The following is a 17,325-nucleotide window of genomic DNA, read 5'->3' as shown; positions in this document are numbered from 1 at the left end:
TCAGACACTCCTCAGGGTCTTTGTACTATTTGTTTCCTGTGCCTGGAATTATACCCTCCCTTGTACTCATTCAGATCTTCACTTAAATTTCACCTTTCAGAAAGGTCTTCACTGACTACCCAATCTAAAGAAGCACCCCTTGACAGTCTCTGTCTCATTTCATTGCCCTTTTATTTTAAGTCTCTGCCCAGAACTTAACATTATCTAATATTTGTATTTATCTGCTTTCTCCACTAGAATGTGAGTTGCAAAACTCTATCCTTGTGTTGTGTGAATTTAGACTGTATCTCTAGCTTATAGTGTAGTATAGCATTATCTTAAAGTCATGGCAAAATATTCAAGAATACAATTGCCTTTAGTTTGACTTTATCTGCCAGTGTGTAATACATTGCCCTGTATGGACCCGAGTTCAAGAAAGCAATACCTTGACTCATCTTCTTATTCCTTAAGCTAGATTCAGCTCCCAGTTACTAATTAGATTCTTCAAGTACATAGTTGAGTTTTCCCTGATCTGTTGACATTGAGTTAAGTTACCTTCTGAGGATAAAAGATTTGATAAAGGGCTGGGCATGGTGGCTCATGCCTGTAATTCCAACACTTTGGGAGGCTCAGGGGGGCGGATCACTGGAGGTCAGGAATTTGAGATCAGCCTCACCAACATGGCAAAACCACCCCCTCTACTAAAAATGCAAAAATTAACTGAGTGTGGTGGTGCACACCTGTAATCCCAGCTACTCGGGAGGCTAAGGCACAAGAATCGCTTGAAACCGGGAGGTGGAGATTGCAGTGAGCTAGGATCATGCCACTGCACTCCAGCCTGGGTGACAGAGTGAAACTCTGTCTCAAAAAAAAGAGAAAAGATTTGATAAAGTTCTAGTTTGGTTTAGCTTTATTGTAGCATGATTCTTAACTATTAAAATATTCTCAAATCAGCCAAATGGATTGCCTAGGTAGTCATTACTACTTAACAGATGAGAAAAATGTATAGTATAGAGCTTGGTACCTGACCAGAAGACTAAGATTATTCATCTCATTTTCAATAGTTAATTTGTGAGTTAATGGTAACCGTATTTTTTTTACTTTAATTAAATAAAAGTGTGTTTTATGTAACTGGCTACGGAAGTTTCTGTAATTTTAGTGAGTTAGGGTTAAAGGGGAAAATTACAACTTAACAGTGATGAAAGGTATGTGAATGGATCCATGAGATGGAGAAAAACAATACAAGACACTGAAATATAAGCTATCTTTTACCATAAAGCTGGAAAAAGTTTTAAAATAGCTTCTTTATTTTGAGCTACAGCATGGACAGCACCAACAACACAGTACTCTGCAAGGATTTCTTTTTTTGTATTTTACAGCTAGTCCAAATTTCTCTTTAGTATTGTTAACATACTCTTTTGTACTATTCACTGTCATTTCAATATTGTTGATGCTCTCTCCTTGTTCCTCTACTAAAAGATATATCTGAATGAAAAGATCCCTTAAATCCTTTATTTGGTTCTCTAAATTAACAAGTTCCTTGTGTCTCTGTTCAATCTCTGAAAGTTGTGCTTTAGTGATACTGATTTCTGTAAGTAAGCTTTCATTAAAAACTTCCCATTTTCCTTGATGAAGCATATCATTTACATCTTCTTCAGACATCTCTTTTCCAGCAACTTCAAGCTGACGCAAAATAAATGTCTTGCACTTCTCTTGCTTTGCTGCTATTGTATCATTGTATATAAACATGATTTGCTGAAAATGGCGGAACGTTGCAGCATGCTGAGATTTAAGTATCCTTGTGACCACTGAGGATGGACCATTTTCAACCTCTGACTTTTTAACTTCTTTAACTAAATCATTCAAACTTCTGTTGATGTGTTCTGCCTGGATTTTTACCTCCTTTGTAATGGTAGACTCTCTCTTAAGTAGACTAAACCTTCTCATTGAAGCTACCAGACTTTTCTGTTGCTGCCCAAATTTTTGAACATTGTCTGCCAAATTGTTAATACTTTCCTGTAGTTTTTGGATTTCATGTAGGTGTCTCTCAGCTGCAGGCTCTCTTTCATAAATAACAGCTTGCTGCAGAAACACCCCTTGTTCCTCTGTTTCTGTAGTTGATACATGACTGTCTCTAGAGAGTTCAATTTCCTTTGTTCTCTGTTTTAGTTCTTGAAGTCGGTCTTTCATCTTCCCTTTCCTCCTAAGAAGCAAAAATTTTTGTGTTGAACAAGTAGAAATTTGGTATTTTTCCCAAGTAGCAGTTGACTTCACATAACTGTCTATATCCCAGCAAAAATTATCCTAGTTTTCTCAAATGAGGTTAAAAAATTAGAAAAAAATCAAGGAGTTTCCTCATAATAACCATTTAAATAGGGAAAGTAATATAAAATAATTTGTAAGTTACTTTGCGTGTGAGTGCCATTTAGTTGTGTGCAATAGCTGAGAAAGCAGTGATGCAGACACAGTTGGTCAAAAATAAGTTCAATGTCATAATATTTATCACATGATAGTTTTTTTTTTAATAAAGAATGCTTTTGACTATACTTTCAACCTATAGGATTAATCTTCAGATGCCAAAAGTGCCCTTGTTACTAAAGATACTGTTTCCAGTTAATTTGACCAATGTAACATTAAAAAATACGCATTTTGCTAAATATGCATCATTCAGTTAAAACCATTGTAGTGACAGTACAGATTTTATATGAGAACGTTAAGCTATATGGATAATATTGAATTTATTTTAAGTTTTCCAAAGCCTCTGAATTAACTTTTACTTGGCATAATGTTTTTTCTAGCTGTTGCATATATATGGAAATATTGGTTTGATTATGCTGATTTCTCATTCTTAGCATTCTTTTGCAAAGATATCCAGACTGTCTTAGAACAAAATTTATATCAATTTGTGTTAGGTGATACTTTTATAAACATGAGAATATATTTATATAAAATCTTATTTTGGGAGTAATAATATTGACACTTATCACATGCTGTGTTGGTAGTTATCCATAAGAATCAAATTGATGTACATAATTTATATTTAATGATATAGATATATATGACATGACATACATACATATAAAATGAAGGGAATAAAAAGCAGTAAAATACTATTATCACAGAGCAACTTGATTTTAGAAATGTCTTTCATGACATTTTTGAAGATAAGAAGAGGCTGTTAGGGAGTACAAATAGCTCATTGGACCACATATAATATTAATATCAACCAGAAAAAAAGGTCTCTGAATGTGATGCTGTTATGCTGTAGGACTCAGTGTTTGATATGTTTATGGAAATATTTTTATTAATCTGGATGTTGTCATAGGAGGCATACTTAACAAATGTGTAGATGGTGTAAAATTTGGAGGAATCTTTAGTATGTTGAAGTACAGGGTAGGGATTCAAAGATTAAAATAGTGTGGAACTCTATACTAAAAATAACAAAAATATATTTAACAGGAATAGATTTAAAATACTTCATCTAGCTATAAGAAAAATATTTTCCTATCTACAGAGTAGAAGACCCTTGGGTTCACAATAGTGTCTATGAAAGTATTGGAGATTTTAATTAATTAAGCTTTCTTTTTTTTTGATATAGAGTCTTGCTCTGATGCCCAGGCTGGCACGCAGTGGTGCGACCTCGGCTCACTGCGACTTCTGCCTCCTGGGTTTAAGTGATTCTCCTGCCTCAGCCTCCTAAGTAGCTGGGATTACAGGCGTCCACCACCACGCCCGGCTAATTTTCGTATTTTTAGTAGAGACGGGGTTTCACCATATTGACCAGGCTGGTCTCAAACTCCTGACCTCGTGATCCGCCCACCTTGGCCTCCCAAAGTGCTGGAATTACAGGTGTGAGCCACCGCTCCCAGCCTAATTAAGCTTTCTATCAGAACCATCAGAATAGTCAGTATGCTTTTATAAATAATAGTCTGATGTATGGATAAACTAAACTCTGCCAACTCTGTGCTATTCAGAGCAAATTGCAAGGGTAAGGGGAACTCAATGAACTTCTGAGCATATTTTGAGATGCAAATTCTTAAGTTAGGAATTACCAAACTAGCATGGAAAGGATGAGATTGGAAAACCATACCAAATGGAGACTCATTGAAATAAATGGTAATATTTGTCCTGTAAAAGAGATGATGTAGGGTGTGTATACAGCTATCTTCTAAAACACAAAGGTCTGTGTATGCGAGTGGGATTAGACTTGCTTGGCATAACTCCAAATGGCAGTGGGTGGAAATTACATGGAAAGAGGTTTGATTCAATATAAAGAAGACTTTTCAAACAAATATTGCTTTCCCAAGATGAAATGAGCTGCTTCATGAGGTGTTGAGTTTGCCATCACTGGACATTTTCAAGATGTTCTCGAATGATGACTCCAGGCAGGCATGTTACAGAAATGATGCCTGTTTTGGGTAAAAGGTTAAACCAATGTCCTGGTAGTATTCCTTTGGTTTTAAAGGACTAGTATTTTGTGAAATAGTCATTGAAGTCTACTATATGTAAAGTTTTAAATGCTGTAATATATATTTAACAGTTTCTGTCCTTGAGGAATTTATAATTTAGGGTGAGAAGGACAATATACAATTTAAAAGATAAACGGGATAATTTTAGTTTTTGATACAATAATCAGGCAGGGTCTCTCTAAGCAGATATTTGAGATGTGAGACTAAATGTTGAGAAGCCAGGCAGATGAAGAGCCGAGGGAGTATTGTAGGTATAGGAGTTGGGTTGCCAAGGCAGTGAATGAGACTGATATGTTTTAGGAACAGAGTTATTGCATAAGAACAAAGCAAATGTAGACAGAAAGGAATGAGAGGAGTAACATGGGAAGAATGAAGTAGAAAGGTAGGCATGGACCACATCATAAAGGACTTGTGGGCCAAAGGGAGGAGTTTAGATTTTATTCTAGGTGCAGTAGAAGACAGTTAAAAGATGAATAGGATATTGACATGATTTGTATATATTTTTTCTTTTTGATATGTAATTTAAAAAAATTTTAAACTGAAACAGGGTGTCCCTATGTTGTCCAGGCTGGTCTTGAACTCCTGGGCTCAAGCCATCTATTTGCCTTGTCCTCCCAGAGTGCTAAGATTACAGGCATGAGCCACCATGCCTGGCCCTGATTTATGTTTTTAAAAGATCAGTTGTTGCTTTCTATATAGAGAATAGTTTCCTGGGGAGGGGGTGGAAGTAGTTCACAGAAGAGACTTTAATGATAGAGATGGAGTAAATAGGAACCATCAGGATATATTTTTGAAAGTAGAAGCAATAGGACTTGATGATTTTAACCCATCAGCACTTAACACAATCATTTCTTGAGACACTTTGAGAAAAGTATTTCTCCTGTTTTTTTCTCTTACCTTTTTGGCTCTTCCTTTATCACTATTTTCTTTTTCCTGGCTACTCCTTATCTCCCCCACCTGTAAATATTGGAAGAATTTAGACTCAGTCTCATTTTTATCCATCATCATTTTTTAGTCTCATGGCATTAAATGCTGTTCGTAAGCTGATGACCCAAATTTGTATCTTCAGTTTAGGTTGCTCTTAAAAAATTGCCTACCTGACAGCTGCATTTGAACGCCTCTGTCCAAAATGAGCTCATAATCTTCCTCTGAACCCGTAAACTGCCCCATCTCTCTTCTGGCAACTCTATTTTTCCAGTTGCTCAGACCAGAGACTCGAAAGTCTTTTTTTGTTTGTTTTTTGAAACCGAGTCTCACTCTGTCCCCCAGGCTGGAGTGCAGTAGTGCGGTCTCGGCTCACTGCAACCTCCGCCTTCCGGGTTCAAGCAATTGTCCTGCCTCAGCCTCCCGAGTGGCTGGGACTACAGGCATGTGCCACCACGCCCAGCTAATTTTTGTATTTTTATTAGTGACAGGGTTTCACCATGTTGGCCAGGCTGGTCGCAAACTCCTGACCTCAGGTGATCCGCCATCTTCGGCCTCCCAAAGTGCTAGGATTACAGGTGTGAGCCACCGCTCCTGGCTGGAAGTCATTCTTGACTTTTTTTTTTTCTACATTTCATATGCAAACACAACAAATCTTGTCAACATCTCTTTCAAAATGTATTTGGATCCAGCCACCTCTTACCATCTCCCTGGTTCAAGTCCCTGTTATTTTTGTTTATTTTTTATTTTTGAGACAGAGTCTCACTCTGTTGCCTAGGCTGGAGTGCAGTGGCACAATCTTGGCTCACCGCAACCTCCGTCTCCCAGGTTCAGTCGATTATTCTGCCTCAGCCTCCCAAGTAGCTGGGACTACAGGCACGTGCCACCATGCCTGGCTAATTTTTGTATTTTTAGTAGAGATAGGGTTTCACCATATTGGTCAGGTTGGTCTTGAACTCTTGACCTCATGATCCGCCCATCTTGGCCTCCCAAAGTGCTGGGATTGCAGGCATGAGCCACCGCGCCCGGCCAAGTCCCTGTTATTTTTCATCTTGATTGTTAACGGTAGTCTCCTAAGTGTTCTCCTTGTTTCCTTTTTGCACCAACTACCCCCCATCCTGCCCCCACCACAAACCTCTGGTCTTTTCTTAACACAGAATTCAGAGTTAAAATATAGGTCAGACCATGTCATTCCTGTGCCTAAAATCCTCCTTTGGCATTATCTCTTAGAGGAAAAACTAGAGCCTACAAAGCTCCACAATGACTTCACCCCTTCTGTTACCCCTCCAACCTCATCTCCTACAACTCTCCCTTTCTCTGCTTCAGTCTCACTGTCCTTGCTGTTCTCACACAAATCCGGCACCATCTGGCTTTAGGGCCTTGGCGCTTGCCTTCTCTTCTGTTTGAGGTGTTCTTTCCCATGTAGTATGTGATGTATTTTCCCAACCCAGTCCTTACTGAAATGACACTCTCTGAGTTAGGATGTTTGTCACCCTACCTTGGACTATACCTTCTTTCAACTATCTGACCCTTCCCAACTTTATTTTTCTTAGCATTGTTCACTATTTAACAAACCATGTATTTTACTTATTTGTATTAACTTAATTGTCTACTTTCTCCTCCCAATATTAACTCCATGAGGTCAAGGGTTTTTATTCATTCTGGTATCTCATAGAGTTAATATTTGGAGGAGAAAGTAGAGGGTCTTTATTCTTTCCCAACACCTTGATGAGTCTTATATTTACTTGAGTTCTTATGTTGAGATCTTGATATCTTAGATTTACTTGAGCTCCTAATATGTGCCAGGCACTAAGTGTGTTGTATGTTCTTATAAGAACAAGTATTGTCATGATCTCTATTCTATAGATAATGAAATTAAGATCTCAGCTTTAGTAATTGAACCATGTTGTCAGCTAGTGGTAGAGTTGAGATTCAGATTCTGGCAGTATAGTTTGAAGGACTCAACTCTTTATATTATAGTATAGCATACTAGAGCATAGTAACTTCACTATGGTATAGCATAGCTTTACTATGCTATGAAGGTTTTTCAGTGGTGTTAGATCATTTAGGGTGAGTTCTGAAAAGAGGCAATTAGGTCAGTTAAGTGGTTGGGAAAAGAGCCAGATCACAAGGGATAAGACCTTGAAATCTGTTTTTGTCAGGAAAAGGTGTTTTATACATATTAAAAGTTTATTCAGAAACATTTGCTATATTACTTTATTGCCACATGACTATATTGCTGAGCATTTTAAGTACTGGTGGGAAACATTTAAGAGCAAGTTTTTGTTGCTGAAATGCACTTAGAGCATTCTACTATTTATTTCACCTATTTTAAATATTTAATTCAAATAGCCGGTAATCTTTTGTTTTTGCCACTGATTTGCTATAGTAAAGGTAAAAAAGTTCAGTCAGTGCAATTTATGTAAATAGGGGACTTCTAAGCTGGAAAGAGATTCCATACCCCTCTTCCTCTGCATATTTTTATTGTCTATATTCTACTGGCAAGGAACAGTTTCTCTACCTTCAGAGTAGAACTAACCAAAACTAGTGTTTTTATAAGATCCAAGGAAAAGAATAAGCTATGAATGATACTAAACCTGGAACAATTATGAAAGGAAGATTAGTCAGGAGGAATATTAGAAGATACTATAGAAAGAATTGCCAATTTTAGGTGTTAAAAAGTTGTTTTTGTCTTTTGTGTTTAATATTTTATATATATATATATATTTTGAGACAGGGTCTCGCTCTGTTACCCAGGCTGGAGTGCAGTGTCATGATCTCAGCTCACTGCAATCTCCACCTCCTGGGTTCAAAGCGATTCTCCTGCGTCAGCCTCCTGAGTTCCTGAGATTACAGGTGCCCATCACCATGCCCAGCTAATTTTTGTATTTCTGGTAGAGACAAGGTTTCACCATGTTGGCCAGGCTGGTCTTGAACTCCTGACCTCAAGTGATCTGCCCGCCTCAGCCTCCCAAAGTGCTGGAATTACAGGTACAAACCACCATGCCTGGCCAAATATTGTATAAAATATTTGATGCTTATCCAAGTATAGATACTTAAAGACACATAAAACTATGGGAAGTAATTGTGGAAACTTTTTACCGTGTGGCAACTTTGTGAAAGCAGAATTATCACCCATGTTTTATTATATATATCTGATAAGAACTAGTCTTCTTTTCAGTATAGAGAAAATTTGATGTTAAAGTAAGTTGGCTTAGTAATTTATCTTGTCTAGCTTCCTAGTGTTCATTTTTTGGTTTAGTGGTATTTATGACTTCCTAATCTATAAGCTCTTTCTAGTATTACTATATTGATGCTGAAAATAAATTATTCCCCAAAGTGTTGAAGATATCATGTCGCATTTAATATAGCCATAAACTTTTTAAATAAGCTTTTTAAAAATGTTATTTTTTCCCTCAAATTAATAATGCATGTACACAGGTTAACAAGTCAAGTCATGTCAAGGCTTCTAAAGATATATATCTGACCCTTACCTGCCGTACCACATCCTCTTTCCAATTCTCCATTCCTTGAAGGCAGTCATAAAGGCAGTCATTTTCAGCCCCTTAGCTATATGTTGCTTCTAAACTCCTATTTCTAGGTAATTTGCATGTGTAGGTATTTTTGCTTCTTCAGTTTTATTTTATTTTATTTTATTTTTGAGACAGAGTTTCGCTCTTGTCACCCAGGCTGGAGTGCAATGGTGTGATCTCAGTTCACTGCAACCTCCTCCTTCCCGGTTCAAGCGATTCTCCTTGCGTCAGCCTCCTGAGTAGCTGGAATTACAGGCGCCTGCCACCACGCCCAGCTAATTTTTGTATTTTTCATAGAGATGGAGTTTCACCATGTTGGCCAGGCTGGTCTTGAACTCCTGACCTCAACTGATCCACCTGCCCCAGCTTCCCAAAGTGCTGGGATTACAGGTGTGAGCCACCGCACCCGGCTGCTTTTTTGGTTTTAGTTATTTTATTGAGTTGCTTCTATGGAAAATGTGGATTTAATCTTCTCTCATACCCCCATTCTTCCCTCAGCTTCCCCCATTTAATATAGTTACATCACAAATTTTGGTTAATCAATATTTTGTGTTTACATTATTGTGACTACCCAAATATTATTTATATGTGAGTCACCTAAGGCACTGTAGTTATATTTCCTTTCTCAAATAATTTTTTAAATTATTTCTATGTTTTTTCAATGGATAGAGATAGAAAATGAATATATTTAAGAAAACTTCTTATTGACATATTTATACATATACAGAAAGTCCCCCAGAACATAAATGTATATTGTGATTTTTCGCAAAGTAAATACATCCATGTAACTACCACATAGATCAAGAAACATATAACATTTAATTTTAAGAAACTATTAATTACCAAAGTTTTTCACCTGCTTAATTTTGTACATATGCATGACTAATTCATTCTAAAACTGAAGTGAATTGAAAATATCCTCTTGATATATTTAAATATAGAATATATATATTTTTATTTCATTTCATTCATCTTTTGAGGCTCCTTTCCTGGAACCTCTAATGTAACCTGATTGTGTTAGAATTTTTTTTTTCCTCTTTTATATTCTCTCTTTTTGATTTCCAATTCCTCACCTTTCTTGGTTTATCTCCTTGATTTGGGAATGTACCATAGCTCCTTTTCAAAACATAAATGCAATGATAATTTGCATTACTGAAAATATTGTTATTCTGTCCTATACTTGAATACTATATTTTCGGTGGATATAATTTTCAGTTGGAAATTATAGTCCCTCAAAATTTTGCAAGTTTTGTTACTACGTCTTCTAGTTTTGTTACCTCTGAATATTCTGCCCTCTGTTTTCTGATATTTTGTAGATCTGTTTTTATATTTCCTTTCATGAATTTCTTGACCTTTTTTTTCATATTCCTGATGTTCTGAAATTTCACAATAATGTGATCTGGGGTAGGTCTTCATGCATTATTTGGTAAACATTTAGTTGGTCTTTTCAACCTAGAAACTCATGTATTTAGGGGCTTGCTTTTTTTTTTTTAATAATTTCTTTAAGAATTTTATTTTCTCCATTTTCTTTGTATTATTTTTATGGCCTTTCAGACATTAAGAAAATTAAAGAAACAGTCCAGTCCAACAAAAACAACGTCCAAATAAGGGGAATTTTAAAGTGACTTGCCTAAGGCCACACAACTAAAAGGTGGCAGATCCTACGTTTAGACATGTCTACTTGATTGCAAATCTCTTCTTTTTCCCCTATTGTGTATTGAGTAGAAATTGGTTATCCTAGTGAAATATACACAAATAATGTTTATATCAAATACTGTATTATGTTACTAATATACATACTGTATCTATTTAAAAGAAAAAATTTAGCAGGAGATAATATAGCATATAGGATCTAAAATAATGTTGTTGTTTGAAGCTTTATTAGGATCTTTAATATAATCAGACCAAATTGATCACTTCACACTATAAAAGAAGAAAAATAATTTGGATCTCACAGACTGATGTTTACAGAAAGTCTAAGATATACTGAATTTTATATTTCGTACTATATGGAGATTGGGATTCTTATATTTTCTTCTGCTTCAAGTCATAGTCATCTAACCAAATTTCTGTTTCCTTCTCTTGTACTAGCTTGTCACTATGAATTCTTTTTAAAAAATTAATTAATTAATCAATTAGTAGAGAAAGGAGCTCGCTTTGTTGTCCAGGCTGGTCTTGAACTCGTAGCCTCAAGGGATCCTTCTGCCTTGACTATGAATTCTTAAAAATACAGCATATATAGCTGAAGTGCTAGTTGCCACATTATTTTTTTTTAAACTGACTTGCACCTGTGTAAATATAGGGAAAAAGGAAGAGTAACAGTGTTACAAGCTCAGAGGAGAGAGAAAGAGAAAGTGGCATCAAACAAAACAGATTTTGATTTTCTATCCAGAAAAATTAAGTCCTATATTTATACAATGGTTCAGTAGCTTTTAACAATCATTAATTTTCACATTCCTCAAGAACTACAACATCTTGAACTTTCTCTTTGGTTGCATGGTTTGGAACAAATCCTGAAACAACTCCCTCTAACGTTTTTATGACTGGAAAGATCTTTCTCCTTTTTTGGGTGTGTTGTTTTGTTTTATTTTTGAGATAGGATCTCACTCTATCACCCAGGCTAGAGTATAATGGCTCAATTGCGGCTCACTGCAGCCTCTACCTCCCAGGCTCAAGTGATCCTTCCCCCTCAGCCTCCCGAGTAGCTGGGACTGCTGTTGCATGCCACTGTGCTTGGCTGATTTTTTTAAAATTTTTTGTAAAGATGAGGTCTCGCTATGTTGCCCAGGCTGATCTCTAACTCCTGGGCTCAAGCAATCTTCCCACCTCAGCCTCCCAAAGTGCTGGGATTATAGGCATGAGCCAGTGCACCCAGCCTCTTTTTTAAAAAATTAGAAATAAAGTAATCAAAAGCCTTTTTCTAAAGCATCATAGTTTTAAAATGTTTTAAGAAATAGACTATTTCAAATTGATATTGGAGCACGGTGTACACAGGCCTCTAGGAAGGTGAATTTTCCTGTGAAGTGCCTTTGAGAAGGTGCATTTTACTGCCACTGATTTTGGAAAGCAGGATATTTGAGTCTGACCTCTATAAAGGTTTTTTTTTTTCCTGGATTTTTACCCATGTAATATCATTCCCTGAACACGCACCACACTTTTATATTTGAATAAAAGGTACTTTAAGGAGCCCTTTAAAATATATTAATATGTCCTTTTTATTTATTAATCTTAATTTACAAGCAAAAAACAAAATATTCTTTTTTAATATCTGTATACATTATTGATATTAAAGGCAAAACATGGAAATAGAATCAGGTTTCCTTTCAGTGTTATACATCATGGCAATGCATATTATGTAAATGATGTTTAAAGTGAGCTATAAAAGTTATACTGTGTCTTGGTTTATGGATCCTATGCCTGTATTTCTTTTGAACATTTAGAGAATATTTATGTGAAAGATCCTTTACATTATTAGGTTATTTCTAGTTTCTTAGGAGTAAACTCCTATGTTTGCTGTGGCCACTGACTGGTGACCACTCTGTTAAAGGTGGGCAAGTGTATTTAGTGAAATTTGTCAGTAGCCTAGCTTCATTGGGGAATTATACAAGAATGTTCTGAGTGTCCTGATAAATTATGGATACATTGAGGCTATTTTTTTGATTGTCAGTACCAACGCCCCATGGAGTTTGCCCATTGTAGCACAGGTAGTATAATGTAGGCCTTATTTTTCTCTAGTGATTTTTGTAGGCTAAGTGGATATCTCACTTCCTGCTATAATCCTGGGCAAGTCAACAGAGTTACTCCTGTCTTTGTATACAGATTATGTTGTATTATTCCTAGTTAACTGCTTCATCCAGGAAACTCAGTTTTAGTTCCCTATAATGCAACAAACTCTAAAGCTCAGCTTTAAGGTAAAGTATTTGCCCGGTGGAATGAGCTTTAATTACTGCTCTTCACTTTGGCTTTAAGTATGTTTCCTCATCATTTCTGGCACCTGAAAACTTCTCTCTTTTTTTTTTGTTTGAAACGGAATCTCGCTCTGTCGCCCAGGAGTGCAGTGGCACCATCTCGGCTCACTGCAAGCTCCGCCTGCCGGGTTCACACCATTCTCCTGCCTCAGCCTCCAGAGTAGCTGGGGCTACAGGCGCCCACCACCATGCTCGACTACTTTTTATATTTTTAGTAGAGATAGGGTTTCACTGTGTGAGCCAGGAGAAAACTTCGCTTTTTTACTCTAAAATTTAGTGATGTTGTTTTAAAATTTGTCTTTTTTAAACTTATGATTACATCAAATTCTGTATGTTTAGAGAAAGAGGGAGTAACTTCTGTGTCTGTGCATTTTGACTGAAAGTCATAGTTGCTTATCTTTACAGAATTAACATAATTGAGAATGTTTCCCTAAATCCTTGTTCATCTGTGTAGAAATTGACTTAAGATAGGTACTCAAGTATGTTTATATACGGTATATAAATTACATTTTCTAGTAGTTGCATACTCATAACTATATGTATAACTATCCAATTTATTGATCTTATGTCTTCATTAATTAGAATATTAGGCAAAATGAGACAAATAAGCATGTTAGAATTTAAAACATGCAAGGACAGGATTCATATAAGCATAAAATATGAAGCTCATAGTTGTGAAATCATTTAATTGCTTAGACTAGGTGAAATTGATGAAATTACTATTTTATGCCGTCTATTCTGTACCTTAAATTTATTATGTTGGAAGAGTTATATACAAATATGAATCATCTTTTATTATGTTTAACTTACAGCATTGCTATACAGTTTTGAATTTTACTAGCAAGAACTGTATCTGTGAGCTTAAACATGATATTTAAAAAAGAAAGAACACTAACTCATATGTATGATAATCAACTTGGACAACTTGTTCTGGGAAATAGAAAAGTAAACTGGTGCGACTCAAATAAAATGTTCTCTGCCCTATTACAGACACTGAAAATCCCTAGAAACAGAAACATGAGTAAAAATTACCTTGTACTGTAAGAAATATGCCCTGGGATAGATATTTAGTGTATTTATAGATTTTTTTTAAAGTAGGCCATTTCTTTTGATAGTTACTGTAATGATTAAATAAAACATTTCAAGAAATATGACCAGTTTTTACCCAAGAGAAAACAGAATATTCTGTTGCTTTTGTATATGAAGTCAACTTGCCACATTTTTCTAGTGCAAGTGAAAGCAGAGGATCTTATTGTAATATTAACCTCTTTGGCTACTAAAGTGAGGGCCAAATAGTAGTTTCTAAAAACTAAAAAAAATTACAAATTGCATATATTGTCTAATTTTGAAGTATCTGACTTTTTTTTTTTGCAATGTAAACTTTCAATGCTTTTTTCTACTTTTTATTTAGTGTAAATAAGTTATTGAATTAACTTGCTTAACAACATTAAGATCATTTTTGTTTAAATATAAGACGTATAATTTTTGAACTTTTATCTGATTCAAGTAAGCTGTACATACATAAAATGATTTTTATATTACATTTAAAACTGCATAGCTAGGAAGATAATGTGTTCTAGGTATTACATGGCCAATTCTCAAGTCTACCTTTAAAATACATATAAAAGTCATTATTATTTTGATTTGAAATGGAAAATTTATTAAATTCTAACATAGTAACAATTATAACTTTGAAAGTATCTAACCTATCTACATATGTTGTATTTAAATGATGCTGATTTAAATTTTTCAAACTATCAATTAAATGGTAACACTTAAGTTAAATGGTATAACAAGTATTTTTAATGTACTAGTTGAAATATTATAAAGGTTAGTGAGTACTTCGATATTTTATGGTAGCCCTTTCACAAGATTATTTTCTCATTTTTTAAATTTTGGAAGATTCTAGTAAACAACAATGAAGCAATTAATTAAGACCATTATAGCAAATTATTTCAGATTTTTAAGGTTATACGTATGTGTCAAATTTGGATAAGCTGCTTTTCAGAGTTAAATATAAAAATGTTCTCTAAAGTAAGCACATTCATAGTCTGTCTATAAAAGAAATAATTTTAGATTTGTTTTTACATCTGACTTTCTAGTATTTTTTAAATGAGAGCTTACTTTTTAAAAGACTTAAAAATTTTTTCTTTCCTCTAAAGTTTTTATTATCGTAGTCTGTTTTCAAGAGCTTTATACCCAGATCCCAGTTAGCATGTCAGTAATATATGTGAACAAATCAGCTACGGGTACCCCTGTGCAAATCTAGCAAAACAAGTAACCCTCATTATTTGTTGAGTGATTTTTAAATGTAACAGTATAAACAGATTTCAGCCTATGGATACCTCATATTAAAAAGTACAGAAAAGAGTCATTTATTTACCTTTCTGTCTTCTTCCTTTTGTTGGTTTTCCACCTGCGGTGTTGGAGTCCTGCCTTTGAGAGAATATCTGAATATCATCTCATGTAATGTTTTGAACAAATTATCTAAATCTCTGTCTTATAGGGCACAGGCTAATTTCTGTATAGTTTTCATGTTGTAAATTGAAAGCCAACTAATGAAGTCAAATAAGAGATAAAAGTTGTACTTTTGTTGTTAATAGCAAGTGAAAATAGATTGCTTACTTCACACCTGGAGAATCCGGTTCTGCCTGTCAGACGCCTATTCTTTAGATTAAAGGAAGATCATTTTCATTGGAGCTAGTCGGTAACAGGAAGTCCTTGTTAAACTGCCTACGTAGAGTATTTGGCACTGGATCTGCAAATTTAGTCCTACATTGTATATGTAATATATTATTCTAAGAAAATGGATTTGTATTTAAACAAAGGTTACTTTCTTTTCTATAGATATCAAAACTTGCTAAAAATATAGAATTAAACAGGAATGAAAAGAAGCTTGGTGTAAAAGCTTTTTTTGTTCCATTTACTTTAAAATGGTTGAAATCTGTCCTATTTTAGGAAATCCCATAAGAGCTTAGCTCACAAAATCATAGAATTTCAGAAGGAGAACATCCAGGAAAGAGCTCATGTCTGTAAACCATTCATCCCACGTTACTTTTAATTTTTTTTTATTTTTTATTATGCCTGCTGTTTTTATTTTAAAATAAATTTTATATAGAACTAAAGTTATCCAGCAATATATGTTAAATCATTTATTTTGTCAATATAACAACTCAAAATTAATTTATACCAGAGGGCAATGTTTATAGGAAGAATTAAAAATGAAAATTTCTCTTGTACTACCAAATTTCAGACCCATTTTTTCTACCTGACTTGTTACTATTTGAGGGCAAGAAGAAGGAAATTGCTGTATCTATCAAAATCGTATATATATATATTTTTTTTTTTGAGAAGGAGTCTTGCTCTTGTAGCCCAGGCCGGAGTGCAGTGGCACAATCTTGGCTCACTGCAACCTCCGCCTCCCGGGTTCAAGCAATTCTGCTGCCTGAGCCCTCTGAGTAGCTGGGATTACAGGCGCCTGCCACCACGCCCAGCTAATTTTTTTGTAGAAATGGAGTTTCACCATGTTTGCCAGGCTGGTCTCGCACTCCTGGCCTCAGGTGATCCACCTGCCGCAGCCTCCCAAAGTTCTGGGATGACAGATGTGAACCACCACGCCTGGCCAATCACATTTATATTTATTCTTTGTTTTAATAGTTCTACTTCCTGGAATCTGTACTCAAAATAAGAAATGACTCCTTTACACCCCTACTTTTTATAGCACTCTTTGTAAAAACAAAACACTGGAAACACAAAAGTCCTTCAGCGTAGAACTGGCTGAATAAATGATGGAACATTCAAAGGGGAGCATTTTGCAATTAGAAAATAGTGAAGATTTTATTATACTGCTTCAGGGTACTTTCAAACTTTACTGTTCAGTTAAAAAAAGCATGCTGCAGAAGAATATATATAATATGCTAACTTTTAGGAAGAAAGGAAGGGTAGATGTAAATATTGTATATATACACAAATACATAAACCAGTCAATAGCATTGAATGTTCACAGTGCCCAAATTATGGTCCTTAAAATACCATTTTCTCCATACACTTGTTTATATTTTCAAAAAGAAATAATGGGAAGATGAACTAAACACGAATGAAACTGGTTACCTACAGGAGAAGGGAAGGAAAAGGCAGAGAGATGGCAAATAGTTCCTTCTGATTGTACCTTGTTTTTATAGTTCTGAATTTAGAACCATATAAATATTTTTTTACTTTTATTTTTTGAGACAGGGTCTCACTCTGTCACCCAGCCTGGAGTGCAGTGGCGTGATCTCGGCTCACTGCAACCTCTGCCTCCTGGTTCAAGCGATTCTTGTGCCTCAGCCTCCTGAGTAGCTGGGATTACAGGTGCACGCCGCCAGGCCTGGCTCATTTTTTTTTTTTTTTTTTTTTTTGTATTTTTAGTAAAGACAGAGTTTCACCATGTTGGCCAAGCTAGTCTTGAACCCC

The 17,325-nt window shown here is 35.3% G+C and overlaps 2 protein-coding genes across 6 annotated transcripts in view; one reads left to right on the top strand and one right to left on the bottom strand.

Annotated features, from left to right (window-relative positions):
* Window positions 1-17,325, top strand: part of ARL13B (ADP ribosylation factor like GTPase 13B) — a 73,673-nt gene that overhangs the window by 32,837 nt on the left and 23,511 nt on the right. The window lies entirely within an intron of this gene.
* Window positions 1,269-15,818, bottom strand: STX19 (syntaxin 19). The gene is made up of 2 exons (XM_003261696.2): window positions 15,257-15,818; window positions 1,269-2,182 (listed from the first exon to the last, which is right to left on the bottom strand). Exon 2 carries the CDS (start codon window positions 2,167-2,169, stop codon window positions 1,285-1,287), a length of 885 nt encoding a protein of 294 aa, XP_003261744.1. The 5' UTR covers window positions 2,170-2,182; window positions 15,257-15,818; the 3' UTR covers window positions 1,269-1,284.

The sequence above is a fragment of the Nomascus leucogenys genome, chromosome 21 (assembly GCF_006542625.1).
Source record: "Nomascus leucogenys isolate Asia chromosome 21, Asia_NLE_v1, whole genome shotgun sequence".
In the NCBI taxonomy this organism is placed as follows: domain Eukaryota; kingdom Metazoa; phylum Chordata; class Mammalia; order Primates; family Hylobatidae; genus Nomascus; species Nomascus leucogenys.
This window is presented reverse-complemented; position numbering and strand designations above follow the sequence as displayed.

What these genes read in the sequence shown, in the direction of transcription:
- STX19 (XM_003261696.2), bottom strand. Translation starts at nt 2,169, where the DNA reads ATGAAAGACCGACTTCAAGAACTAAAACAGAGAACAAAGGAAATTGAA.